Source organism: Trichomycterus rosablanca, chromosome 22 (assembly GCF_030014385.1).
Source record: "Trichomycterus rosablanca isolate fTriRos1 chromosome 22, fTriRos1.hap1, whole genome shotgun sequence".
NCBI classification, from domain to species: Eukaryota; Metazoa; Chordata; class Actinopteri; order Siluriformes; family Trichomycteridae; genus Trichomycterus; species Trichomycterus rosablanca.
The window spans coordinates 5587937-5602387 of NC_086009.1; the positions used below are offsets into that span (position 1 = coordinate 5587937).

Here is a 14451-nt window from a genome sequence, read left to right on the forward strand (position 1 = left end):
GGCCATACTTATTCTTACACAAAAAGCATCTCTATATAACACTAAGTGCTTCTGTCTACACATCACACACAGATTCTGAAAAATCACACTTTTTACACAAATAAGACAATGGTGTGGCTTTATTTTTTTCTCTATGCACTGTGAGAAGGATGGCAAGAGAAGCAGAGATTTCTCCAAGGACCAGTTAAAGATTTGCTGAAAACAATGTTATTTTGTTATCACCCAGTTTATAAATCCATATCAACAAACTACAGTATTTGTAAGGCATGTCAGAAGTTAGCATAGCTTTTTTCTTCATCCAACCAAAAGTGCACATAGTTTACAACTGGAGCTTTAACTGGAACCAGGAGCTATGGTCAAGTAAGACAAGACAGAGGTTTTTGGCATCAAACTTCCATGGTATGTTTGGCATACAAAGGGGAATCATCATACATAGACAAACTGCTTAAACAAAGAGTTAAAAGAGTTCAAAGTCAGTAAATTTCACAAAGCTGGTGAAAAAACATTCTTATCAAAGACCAATCAATAAATACACATTTACTGTATATTGGTGAAAAAAGCACAAACCCTGAGCATTAGAAAAAAGCCAAGCCAAGACCTGGTGGAAAGCATAGCATAGCCATGTAACAGTCAACAAACATGAGACACTCAGGTGCTGCATATGTTGCAAACACTATTTTATGATAATGTGCTCATATTCTACTATGATAATGGCAATATTGCAAATATTTCATTTAATCCTGACCTGATTTAAACATTATTGAACATGTATTGAGAGTTTTTCAAGATGGTCCACAAACCATTCAGGCCTCATCTAACAGCTTTAAAAAAATGAATAAAGCTGCTCTGGTGGCAAATCGTAACCTTACTTGTTATTAACTATTTGATACTGATAAACTGCTATCTTTATCCACTCTGTGTATCTGTGCTTCCAACAGGGTAATGTCAGTGGGCCTTACAAGAAAGTTTTTACAAAAACAAAATTGATGTGATTGTTAACAGATCATTATGCATTGGAGATATCTCGCAACCACTGTCTAAGGTGAAAGGCCTGTCTGGTAACCCAGCATTGAGTAACCGTTACTCATGTGTATGTCATAGGTCAGACAGTAGTGTGTAGTACACCAAAAGTACAGCACTTGGGATGACTTTACATCATACTTCACTTTTGGTATGAAGAAATTTTATCCTCCTATATAATCAAAGCAGTCTTGTTTTCACAACGGAGAGCACATGGTTGTGCAATTCTGCACTGAAACATTGATGTGACTTCTTCGTGGATGTAATATGACTGTGGCGTGACGACAGGCATGTTGGGAAAAGAACAGGATATGGGCAGTCTGTGCCTCAGCACCAGCCCTTCAATATTTGTTTTGTACTTTTTTTTCACTCTTTCCACATTTCACATTCACCATTTACAGCATTCCACTGGCATTAGTCACTGTTTAGAGGAAGTTATTTCACTTGTTTAAGGTCATCCAGGTCAGTCTGAGGTCCTTCAATCTGTGATGCAAGTGAAGATATCTCTGTGCAAGGCACACCACTTTGACCTTGCGTTGTATTAGTATTTGGGAAAGTACTCTTTTCTACAAAAATTTGGATTGTGTCTGTGACAATTTGTGTTCATTAAGTAAAAAATATTTGTAAAATCAGACACAAATATTGGAGGCTGGCTCAAAGTTGACAGTAAAATGTAATCTATACATTGGATGGAAGTCAGGGCTATGTGTATATAATTGATTTATATACCTGATAGCAATAAGTGTGAATAAATCAGTTTAAATTAATAATTAGGAGGGATTTACAATTACTTTTACCCATATAGTGTGTAACTTCTGTCTCGTCATTTCTCTTATTCTTGTGTTGTAAATGTTAGCAAACCATTATTGAAAAAGATTTAATAAAAATCTCCCACCAGACAATTAAACAGCTGGTTCATCTTGCATTATTTTGGCTTACATTTTCTCCTAATTTTTAAAAATGGTAACATTTGGATGCTGGGGAGAGAAGAGGCAAAGTCATCATTGCAGTTTATTAAGCATTAGCAGTTTATTAGGCATGGGTGGATTACATTTCCTGTGTCTGCATGGCTTTTTTGTAGATACTTCAGTTTCCTCTCAACTTGTCTGCTATATTTTTTCCCCAGAATGTTGATTGGCTACTCTATTAAGTAAATGGGTGACAGCATTATACCTTGCAATAGACTAGCAGGTTGTTCAGAGTGTATTCTTACCTTGTATCTAGACTTTGTGCCCATAGCAACCTCAATCATAATAAATCATCTAATAAAGGTGATTTTTTTTTAAATAAATGTACAACAGTAGAATTCAGCACTTTATTCACCAAAAAAAATGCACCTCAGTATTGTTCCAGTAGGGGGCCAAACAGTCTAACAGTCAGACAGGCCTTGACAGGACGACAAAGGAAGTCACAATCAGTAACACATGCATCAACATGAACTTGTATTTCAGTTTTTATTTGCAGGAAAAAGTTAGAATAACAAAACATCTTGCTTAAACACAATCATGATTCACTGTCCAGGCTGAAAAAAGTTATGAGTAAAATAATTGTAAAACTGTCTTTAGCAGGAAATATGATTCCCTCATCTGCTAAGCAAGAATGAAAATGAACCCAAGAGCAGGACACTTTACCAGGGTAAAGCAATACTGTGGCTAAAAAGCCACTAACAAAAAAAAAGGGCAAATGCAAGTAAATGAGGCGGACAGAAAAATGGAAACAACGTAACTGAAAGACACAAAAACATCTGCTGCCCACAACAGAGAATGTGGATAGAAAATGGATAGTGAAGAACTAAGAACTGGTGGTCACAATATGACAGGCTACTCTTGCCGTCTGTGACAAGCCAGTTCTCGGAAAAAGAGAACCCTTAAAACAAGCCGAGGACGTCAATACATGAGCAGCACCTCAACCACAATTAATTGGATTTACAAGATGTGTGTGATGTGTTTGTCAGTGGTAGCTGCCTTGCAACACAGGAAACCCTACTGTGTTGCAATACCAAATAGAGCACAACACGATTGTGACGCATGTAGCAGAACTTATTTCCCATCGTTAAGATAAGTGCTGCGTCTCAGGTCAATCCCAGATGATGATACACAAATCAGTGTTTGTCCTTTTCAACCATAACTCTCACCCAGGGTTCATTTATTGTATAATTAACGGTGACTGCAAATTAATAAGGCAAGGAAGTATGTGTTCCAATCATTTAGTCACAGATAAAAAAAAACATTTGCAATAATTATGAACATTATATTTCATGTTCACTTTGAGAACTTAAAACCTACTATAAATAAACATCATATACTTGACATACATGTGAAAACTTTTTGCTACACTATATGTCCAAAAGTATTTGGATACCTGACCATGAGCTTGTTGGACAGCCCATTTCAATAGCAAATGGTATTAAAATAGTAATCTGTGTGATCTTTTTAGCTATAACAACAGTCACTCTTTTGAGCTTTTGTGGGAATTTGTGCCTATTCAGTCAAAAGAGCATTTGTTTGGACGGGCACTGGTGTTGGTCAAGAAAGCTCCACTCCAAAGCTGTTCAGTGCAGGCCATGGGAGTTTCTTTAAACCAAGCTTTTAATTTATGTATTTATAGATTTTAGCTTTGTGTACAGGGGCACTGTTGCTACTAAGTTGAAAGCATATAATTTCCTTTATATAACTAATTTATTATACCTGTAAGCAATTGTTATGGCTGAGAAACATACATTAACAGAAACCTGTTCTTTCCTGCATGAATTTAGCATGGCTGAATGTAAAGTTAGGAAACCAGTGATTACAATTGCAGTGGTTTAACACTGCTTATGATGCAGTAACAAGAAAAGTCACTCAGGAGACAGAGAAGTGATTCTAAAGTTCAGCATTTTTTGAAAACAAGAACTAAAGACTGCTCATGTAAGTTTTTTAAAACTAGAACAACTGTGACTGATTTAAAAAAGAAGCTTAAGATCAGCAGTGGCTTGCCATTCAGTTTGCCCCATTAGCATTTTTTGTTTAAGGTAGATAATTGGAATAATATTTGATTATGAGAGTAATAACACTATAGTATAATAATAAAATAAAATATAAAACAAAAGTGTTTGTACAATGTATTAAAATGTAGGGAGCTTGGGTGGTGTGGCTGTAAATTACACTAGTCCACTATGGCTAGGATCCAGGTTTTATTATGGATCTATAGGGGCTTTAAACTAGATAAAGTGCTTTTAAATGTTGGATAAGCTTAAAGTGAGCACTATTTTATGCCAGAGACCAGCTGGACAAGTGATAAAAACAATAAAAAGGTACTTATATACAGATACAAACATACAAATGCTGATCACCACCAAGACCAGTTGTTGTCTGGTGTTTTCAGCAGATCTTGTTGGCATTATTTGATTGTTCTGGCCAGTTTTAAACTATGTTTTAAGAATACAGTATTCGTGGATAGACCAGTAGCTAATCCAACAAAAAAATCAGCTCTACCCAGCTGTTCACAGTAGACAAGTACTGGCCTGCTGAAACCAGCTTAAACTAGCAGCACCCAGCTAATGTTGGTCTGTTTTTTTCCTGTATTTTTTCCTTTTTTTTTTTTTACGGCTTTTCCATCTCTTGCTACATTCATGCTGTTCAAACTTCATACCAGCAACACAAAAGTGACAGCTAAATCAGTGTTAGACTGTCAGCAATGTGTTAATTTATTAAACACCAATCTGTTTTGTTCACTTAATGCATGTGTCAATAGTTTATGATTATATTGTTTTTATATATTTTAAGTTTTCGTTTTTATTGTGTATGGTGTGTACAATCATTCAATGTATGCATCTTTTATTGATTCACAAGCTTTTATTATTTCATTTTTGAACACAGTTTCACACAACATGTGAGACTTTCTTTGAGTACACAAGTAGTTAGTTTTACAGGATTTAGGTTAGAAAATAAAACTACAAACTGATTGTGGATTGTATAGTAAAACACTAAATGTAATACAGTACAATGCAATCTACATATTAGGTACCATTCCAAGCCACCTGAGAGTGATTAAGTAAAATTTAAATGAAAACAGAACCCCATCAAAGACCTTGAAATTCATATTACAAAGTATATTATTAGATATACTCTGGACACACAACAAAAGTAAAGCTATAATCATCGGGACAGGGGTTAGCAAGAGTTGTGTTGGATGGAAGATCAGCCCTGTTGTTTTTGAAATCTTGAACATGAAAGACAATGTTTTCAGACTTGCATGTGAGAATAAGCCTGTTGTTGAAACGAACGATGCCCTGATTTTCTCTGTAGGAAGTGAAAAGCCTTGCCACAGGGAAAGAGTCACAGGAGAGACCTAGGTTGGAGCATTCGTAAGAAGTAGTAAGAATCTGTGTTTGCCATGAGATTGTTTGCTGCATATAAATCCCACTATTGTGGACGGGTGTTGTAAACGAATTTAGATTTCGAACTCTCTGGTAATCATAGCGATAATTGTAAATGACCTGATTGACAGTGGAATTGATGACGTTGCCCCATGGTTGAGAAGTGTACACTCTTGGCAGATAGTCTTCAATGTTATTGAAATGCTTCCTGATTTTTGAGAATGGCAGGCTATTAAATTGGAAACCTTTCATCAAAGCCTTGCTGTAAAATAATTCATTTCCCTTGTACATACTTGAGGTAAACTGAATATCATAAAGTTTTTCAACTGGGATCATGGAGAAGCGAATATGACCAAGCAAGTCAACCCTACGCTCAGCACTAACCGCATCTTCTTTGTCCTTGATCCAGTCCTCCAGTGCCTGAAGGACAAAAGCTTCATCACTCACCACTAAGTCTGAACGAGACAACAAAGCCTCCATCATATGTATGGAGACAGTATTCCACACTGGAGTAATAACCAGAAACTCAAAGTTCCAGGAGAGGTGCTGCAGAACGTTCTCCTGCAGCATCAAGTCCTTGGCACGGACACCGTACTCATACAGGGACACTTGGGTGCGGAATGTGCTATCCTGAGGAAGAAGTGAAATAAAGACCCTGCCTACATCCTCCAGAAGCTGTTGCAAATCGAACATATGAGCCAGCTGGTGTAGGCATTGGGCTGAAGTGATGGTGACGTCAATCTTGCGTGTGTACAGATACCTGGAAAATGTCACATCATAAGATCCAAAATAGAGGAGTCTTACTGGAGGCAGAATCTAGAATGTGGAAGCCTTACCTGAAGAAACTGGTAACATGTGGATGGCAGGCTTGGTTGATCTTAACTAAGAAGTTTGAGGAGCTGTTAGTGATATTAAGGTCATTGTACAGAGAGAGGATCAGCCTGTGGACACAGATCTGCTGCTGTCCAGATTGCTCCTCACTGGGGTCGTGGACCAGAATATAAAAATCGCAGTTGTCTCCACTGTCAAAAAGTGCTCCAAGGATATTGGACAAACCCAAACTGTGATCCACTGAAAAATTGTGGTTAGTCTCAAAGCTGTTGTCTGAGGACAAATTAAATAGAATAAAAGAAAATAAGAATTCAAGCTTTAATATGTATATTTAGCTAATAATGTTGCTAAAAACTGCATGAATTTGTACATAAATTCTAGTCGAGGCCTAATTATAATAATAGACAGGCATTATCTGCCTAAATGAACACAAATAATTGTATTTGTACAGTACAGCTAGTAAGTTTGTTTTTAGCGGTTCTTGAATAATATAATAATAATATAATTAGAATTTGAATATTATGACATAAATATCTGAGTCTGATATCATGGTGTCTTTATGTCTGGTCTCTGGCTTCACCAGTGACCATTTTTACTATTTCACAGCAGCATTTAAACACTGTGCCATGCACAATTTGCAGGATGATCTACAGCTTTAACCCTTTGATGCACAAGCTAAGCAAACCCCTTCTAATGCACAACATGGGTCAAAAATGACCCATATTCATCCATTCAAAAATATTTTCATATGCATATTTGTCAGTTATTCATGTATTTGCTGTCTTAGCTAATAAAAGCTATCTATACTAGAATATGTAAACAGCTAGCAAGCAAATAGTATTGGACATATTCAAGATTCAAGAGCCAAATCTTTGGTTGTCTTTCAAAAGATCAGTAAATATGTTTTTGACTACAAACATTTAAAAATGTCAGTAGTTTCTGTCAAATCCCATAGTAAATACATTTTGACCCATGTTGTGCATTAGAAGGGTAGTGATACAAAAATGATTTTTATTAAAAAAGTAAAAAATATAAAACTGAAATAAGGATTTGTGATGATCAAAAACAAGTCAATTGAGGAATTCATGGAAGCTTGAATGACGAAATTAATTTATTGCAAAGATATAGAAAATAAAAACTTAGTTGGGTCACTTTTGACCCAGGTTGTGCATCAAAGGGTTAACAAAATAAACACTAATGCCAGATGCATTATGTTTGCAGATTGTGTCAACTTGTACATTTAGCTTTCAGAATCTGAGTGTGTTCTTTAATAATGATCTGTTCATGTAAACTATCTTTTTGCAGTATGTTAGAACAATTGTGAAGATGCATGTAGCTGAAACAGACCTGGAGGTTTATTAATTTATAATAAAATACACTGAAATGAAGGATCAGCTGCCACAGAAAACATTACTGCTGTCAAAGAAGTTCTTCCAGTTAATTAAGTGCATTAAATAAGTACATAAAACATTTAAACTGTGTGATATTAGATAAGACAGAATGTGTCTGGCTATTGTAGGACTCAGATAAAGATCAGACCACAATAATTGAAATATGACTGCAAAAACGGCAAACATTGCAATTGTAGATGGCTTACCACTCTCACAGACTACCCCTGCATCCTCTTTATGAGAGCAGTCAGTCACACCCCAATCTTTGAAATGACAACTGGACAAAAAGCTTTCAGAACCCTTGCAGTTGATGTCATCAAGCCAAATAGGACCAGAACCTAAAATATATCATATTATATCATAATTTGCATTCATAATGGTCTGTTTACAATATAATTATTGTTCTCCAAGATCATATTCTATGAATTTTAAAGCGTACCTTGTCCATACGTTTCTCCAACCTTGGCTGAAACAGCTCCTGGGAATCCAAGCTGATGGCACACCACCTTTGCCTCAGCCAGGTCCCAGTTATCATCACAGATTGTCCCCCACTGGCCATTGTGGTACACCTCCACGCGCCCTGCAAAAGGCTGGTCACTACCCAGCAGTCTCAAGGCACCTTCTTGAGGCTGTCCTTTCGACTTGACATCTGCAGGATGACATAATTTAGTTTAAAACAGGATAAATAAAACAGTGTAGGAAATACGGCACCATATTTTTCAGTTTTCGAAAGCAAATAAAATGAAAATCATTTTATGCAGTAGGTTTTACGTGGTTACAGTGAAGCCAGAGTCACGGATCCGGTGTTGGTGTAATTTGGCAGAAAACCAAGCTAGATGAAATCCACTTGGACATAGATATAACATTTTATCTATGTTCACATTAACATTAACAAGAAGCCCACCTTGCTCTGTGTGGCACTCCACCATACCACTGAGTCATTTTCAAAAGAACTACTTTCCAGCCTTCTAATAATTGCTGTATCAGTACTGAAAATTTAAATGAATAAAATATACTGACCAAATAAATTCCAGCGCATTGCAGAGGCATGAACAGACAGCAAAAACCAGATTAAAAAATAATTTCCAAATGGCGACATTTTCAGTGAAGCTGTGAAAATAAAAAATAAGATTAAAAATCAACAACTGACTGTGCATAATTATTATACTTTTTTTTTTTTTTTTTACAAATATATATCTGTGAGAGAAATTGTGTCTTACCTTAAAATGAGAAGAAGAAGCAGTGACTGCTGTACCACAGAGCCATTTATATAGACATACAGACCCACCAGACTTTCATTTCACTCAGGTTTCATTTCCCAAGTTTCATTTCTTATAAAAGGGAAAACAGTGAGATTTGGGGTTAAAATTGTTTTTTAATGCTGTGCTTTTGAACATTGGACAGGTAAACAGCTAAAAAGGTCACAAATGATGCTATCATCAGTGTGTATGACTGGAACATTAACAAAAAGTCAATCAGTTACAAGCAAAAACTGTGTGAGCTAACAGTCCCAACAATTTAAGACAATTTCTCAATGCACACTTGGAAGGAATTCAAGAATTTGACCATGTACAGCCCATAACTATTAAAATATTTAAATAATCCAGAGAAATCTCTGTGTATAAAGGGCAAGGTTGAAAACCAGAATACAGAATGCACCAAAAAGTGGTGAAAGTGTCCATGCTGACTCTCACCAGCGTCCATACAGTGGGCACACAGGCATTGGAGCAATAGAAGAAGGTCAAGTGGTCTGATGAATCCTGTTTCCTTCAAAAATGTGTGGACAGCCAGTGGAAATGGAAATATAGAAAATGTTATAGAATGTTATAGAAATCTTTGAAACCCAGGGAAGCCATACATGACCCTTACAGGTCAGAGTAAACTTTTGACCTCAACAGTATACTGTATGGGTTAACAGTATGTGTTAACTAGAAAACAAACCATGGTTACTTTCTTTAGCACCAAGCTTCTGAATTACTTGAATAAGAAAGATAAGTATAAATTCTTTCCTCAAATTAATTGATCCTAATTCTTTTATTAAAAGTTTACTTGACTGGTTGAAGAGTAAAGTACAGTAAAGTAACAGATTGTAATAAAACACATCGTTATAAAATGTGACTAGTTGTTAATCTGTTAGTGTTATCTAACCTCTGGTTCAGTGGTTTTTAGTCATAGTTATTTATATTAAAGTCCTCATTGTCTTCCCAGCAACACTCAATTATTCAGTAATCAGTCTTTTATGAGTCATTTTATTATACTGTCATGCAGGAAAGGAAACGTTTGTTATTAAAAAAACACAATTAGGTATTTTCTGGAAATGATGTTTAGATGTTGAATATGTGAATAATGGAGTAAATTACATCCACAGCATGTCTCACACAGCATTATGGGAGAATGCTATTTACACAGGTGTTGTGTTCTTATTTTTAAGTCCTACTGGTTCTTTCTAACAGCTGACGTGGTAATTGTTTCCAAATGCTACACATGCTTATTTCGTTATAGCTGTTAGGCTAACTTAGATTAGTCTGGGAAAAGACTGCTGAGGAGTTACATCTAGGCCAGATTGCAGCATGTTTTTGGACAAGAAAGGTTATTATGTAATTACTTATGCCCATATGACATGAAGTACATATTACACGTGTATGTAAATGTAAATGTTTCATCAAACTATACTGCCAATTGAATTGAAGATACTAATTGTTGCAGTTTTGCAAGTGGAATTTTTGTCCAGTCTTGCTTGATAAAACACTTAAAACACTGTTTGTCACTGTTGTCTAATCCTCCTCTTTAAAATGTGCCTTTTTAAGCTTAAAATAAGTATATAAGAATATTAAAACATATAAAATTAAAACCTGTTTTTCTTCAAAAATGTAAGCTTTAAGACTAAAACTCTTCAAATTACTTCACGTTTCACATAATAAAAGTAAATAAGTTCAGCTTACTCAGTTCAACAAGCTTATTTATTGTTTACAATGTGTACATTGTTCTGAAATGATTAGAACAATGTACACATCTGGCACCAGTTTAAACTTTCTATAATGAAACTGATACATTATACATTTATTGCATTTAGAAGACATTTAGAAGAAGATGCAAAATAAGACAATATAAAATGCAAGCAACTGAGGGTTAAGACAAGCTGGCAGTGGTGCTGCTTTAACAAGTAACCTTCTGATCACTAGTAAAGTCAGTACATTTACCACTGTACTATCACTGCCCTGGTAAATACAATGAAAACAAAACAAAAAAATGGTTTGCAGAAAAATATAATCAGATATACTCTGGACGCACAACAAAAGTAATGCTATAGTTGTCAGGACAAGGATTAGGAAGACCCATGCTGCTGTTGGTTGGAATATCAGCCCTATCGTTCTTGAAATCTTGGACATGAAACACAATATTTTCATTGATGCAGGTAAGAATCACCATATTGCTGAAGCGTATGATGTCCTGTACATTATTGTGGTTAAAGTTATAGAGCCTTACCACAGGAAAAGAATTACAGATTAAACCACTGTTAGAACATTCCCAACTATGTAGATAAACATGTGCATTCCAGGTCATTATTTGCTGCTTGTAAATCGCACTGTTGTGAACGGGAGTACTGAATGAGCGGGAATTGTAGTTATGGTAATTGTATAACATACTGTTGGAAGTGTAATTGATGACGGTGCTCCATGGTTCTGCAATGTACACTCTTGGCAGATAGTCTTCGATGTTATTGAAATGCTTCCTGATCTTTGAGAATGACAGACTATTGAATTGGAAACCTTTCATCAAAGCCTTGCTGTAAAATAAATCATCATCGTTGTACATACTTGAGTTGAACTGAATATCATAAAGTTTTTCGGCTGGGATCATGGAGAAGCGAATATGACCAAGCAAGTCAACCCTCAGCTCAGCACTAACCGCATCTCCTTTGTCCTTGATCCAGTCCTCCAGTGCCTGAAGGACAAAAGCTTCATCACTCACCACTAAGTCTGAACGAGACAGCAAGGCCTCCATTATGTGTATGGAGACAGTATTCCACACTGGAGTGATAACCAGAAACTCAAAGTTCCAGGAGAGGTACTGCAGAACGTTCTCCTGCAGCATCAAGTCCTTGGTTCGGACACCGTACTCGTACAGGGACACCTGGGTACGGAACGTACTATCCTGAGGAAGAAGCTGAATAAAGACCCTGCCTACATCCTCCAGAAGTTGTTGCAAACCAAACATATGAGCCAGCTGGTGTAGGCACTGGGCTGAGGTGATGGTGACGTCAATCTTGCGTGTGTACAGATACCTGGAAAATGTCACATCATGAGATCCAAAATAGAAGAATCTTACTGGAACCACAAAGTTCAGAATGTGGGAGCCTTACCTGAAGAAACTGGAAACATGTGGATGGCACACTTGGTTGATCTCAAGTGAAAGGTTAGTGGATCTATTAGTGATATTAAATCTTGGGAAGAGAGAGAGGATCAGCCTGTGGGCACAGATTGTCTGCTGTCCAGATTGCTCCTCACTGGGGTCGTGGACCAGAATGCTAAAATCACAACTTTCCTGGCTATCAAAAAGTGCACCAAGCTCTTTAGACAAGCCCAGGCTGTGATCCATGGCAAACGTGCTGTCACCGTCCATGGTTTTATCTGCAAGGTTTGGAAGATAATTCAAAACATTTAGGAATGTACACTACACAGTAAAGTAAAATATGAGGTACACTAAGTAGACAAAGTTACTGATCAACTTTCGACTCCAAACCTATATACACTATATACAATTTAATTTTTAGGATTGGTCTGTGTTGACTACCATGTTGAAGAATGCAGCGCCACCCAAGTATCCAAATATTTAATATTTGATCGCTTACCTTGCTCACAGACTACACCGGCATCTTCTTTGTGGGAACAGTCAGTTACACCCCAACCTTTAAAATGACAGCTAGACAAAAAACTCTCAGATCCCTTGCAGCTCACATCATCAAGCCAAATAGGACCAGAGCCTAAAACAGATCAGTACCAAACCACTGATGGACCGTAAAATGCAATTATTTATTTTCTTATGTCTTTAGCATTTGAAGCGTACCTTGTCCATATGTTCCTCCAGCTGGGGCTGAGACAGCTCCTGGGAATCCAAGCTGCTGACACACCACTTTTGCCTCAGCCAGGTCCCAGTTATCATCACAGATCGTCCCCCACTGTTCATCATGGTACAACTCGACACGACCTGCAAAGGGCTGGTCACTACCCACAAGTCTCAGGCCACCCTCTTGTGCCTGTCTTTTTGCCTGGACATCTGCAAATTGACATCATTCTAAATCAGTTTACATTAAATGCTTTACTCAACATATATGTCAGTTTTCTAATTCAAAATATTTATGAAATAGGTTTTTTTTATCTTCAATTTGTTTTTGAAAAAGAAAAATGCAATCAGGTAGGAAATAGAAGTATACTGACCAAACAGATTCCATCTCTGTGCAGAGACATCAAGAGACAGAAGAAAGCTGATTACATAGGAAGTCCTAAACTGCAACATTTTTATAAGCTGTAAAAAACTGAAAATAACTATTTAACCAAAACTAACAATACACTGTTTCAATAAAACATATTTTTGCAACTTGCAACTGAAACAGAAATTGCAATGTGCCTCGAAGGTGAAGGAGTGCTGACTCTGCTGGAGCAGAATATTTTGTATAGGATCACCAGTGTCCAATCAGAGCACAGTGTTCCACTAAAGTTTCATTTCATGGGAAAGCTGAACAAAGAGGGAGGTTTATTGCACGAATCAGGGCGAAGTCAAACCTGTCCAAACAAAGTTTCTCCAGGAGCAGGGTCGACAAAGAACTAACAATACAGTATACACAGTGCTGACCAAAACATTGTGATAAATACAGACCAACAATATATACAAGGAATATTTTTAGACCCAAAAGAGTGAAGTCTTTTGAGACGGGAACAAAAGACAATGTGGTGTTGGAAAGTACACAGGACTGAGTAAATATAAACTGAGGAATGGAAGATACCACATACTGATATACAGTAGAAACAACAGAGCAGGATTGTATAGCAGCAGTTACAGCTGCATATTAAATGATGACTGGCTTTTATAACAGAAGTATAAAGTGTTACCCTAAATGCTTTTATTTACATAGATTTATTTGCTTAGTTTGTTACATGGACAACACAAGTTTCTAAATCTAGGCTGGACAGTTTTAATCCATTATCTGAATGGATGGATTAATGGATGAGGGATTACTCACACGTGTAAAGGGCGTAATCTCTGATACTGCTGATGAGAAAAGACTGAGAGCCTTACTTGATGATACAAATTGCCAGAGACAAATGTATTGCATAACAAAAACACAATTCAAAGAACACAGGAGCACGGTCTTTAGCTCATCTGAAGTATCCAGAAACTCTAAATTTTCCTAAAGAGTTATTACAGAGAAAGATGTATTCTGAGTCCATTAAAAATGTCTATAATATACATATAATGTGTTTATAGATATATTCAAGTTTAGGGGTTAACAGATAGGGATTACGTTTCCAGAATATAAAATGAAATGCAGTTTTAAATGGTGCTACTTAAAATACAGTTATAGAATTATTTAAATAAACTACTGGTTGTAAACCCAGTGCTCCAGAGTTGCATTGTTATGGATTAATATGAACACTTTGATGAGGCTGCCCTCTGGTGGTATAGAAGTGAAACAACAGCTTGATTGACGTGCCTGGACGTTACACTTTTCAAGTGTGGATTTATGGCTATTAGTGAAAAAACTGACACCAATAACAGAAACATACTGTCGTTTCAACTGCAAAATAAAATATGTATCAACTTACTATTTAATGTCCAAAAATTGCACTAATG

General features: G+C 36.5%; 2 protein-coding genes across 2 annotated transcripts; both read right to left on the reverse strand.

Moving 5' to 3' along the window:
• Positions 1-4833: 4833 nt before the first annotated feature.
• On the reverse strand, positions 4834-8684 carry LOC134336144 (galectin-3-binding protein A-like). Its single transcript, XM_063018840.1, has 5 exons — positions 8620-8684; positions 8039-8248; positions 7806-7937; positions 6214-6481; positions 4834-6137 (listed from the first exon to the last, which is right to left on the reverse strand). Exons 1-5 carry the CDS (start codon positions 8636-8638, stop codon positions 5117-5119), a joined length of 1650 nt encoding a protein of 549 aa, XP_062874910.1. The 5' UTR covers positions 8639-8684; the 3' UTR covers positions 4834-5116.
• Positions 8685-10618: 1934 nt separating this feature from the next.
• LOC134336338 (galectin-3-binding protein A-like) lies at positions 10619-13116 on the reverse strand. Its single transcript, XM_063019079.1, has 5 exons — positions 13038-13116; positions 12667-12876; positions 12452-12583; positions 11963-12230; positions 10619-11884 (listed from the first exon to the last, which is right to left on the reverse strand). The coding sequence occupies exons 1-5, from the start codon at positions 13114-13116 to the stop codon at positions 10870-10872; spliced, it is 1704 nt and encodes a 567-aa protein (XP_062875149.1). The 3' UTR covers positions 10619-10869.
• Between the last annotated feature and the right edge of the window lie 1335 nt (positions 13117-14451).

Bases quoted from the DNA above. Each gene is read 5' to 3' on its own strand.
- LOC134336144 (XM_063018840.1), bottom strand. The intron at 6,482-7,805 runs GTAAGCCATCTA...ATTTGTCCTCAG, and splicing joins AGGGGTAGTCTGTGAGAGTG to ACAACAGCTTTGAGACTAAC. The intron at 6,138-6,213 runs GTAAGGCTTCCA...GACATTTTCCAG, and splicing joins CATGTTACCAGTTTCTTCAG to GTATCTGTACACACGCAAGA.
- LOC134336338 (XM_063019079.1), bottom strand. From the start codon at position 13,116: ATGTTGCAGTTTAGGACTTCCTATGTAATCAGCTTTCTTCTGTCTCTT. The intron at 12,877-13,037 runs GTCAGTATACTT...GTCAATTTGCAG, and splicing joins ACAGAGATGGAATCTGTTTG to ATGTCCAGGCAAAAAGACAG. The intron at 11,885-11,962 runs GTAAGGCTCCCA...GACATTTTCCAG, and splicing joins CATGTTTCCAGTTTCTTCAG to GTATCTGTACACACGCAAGA.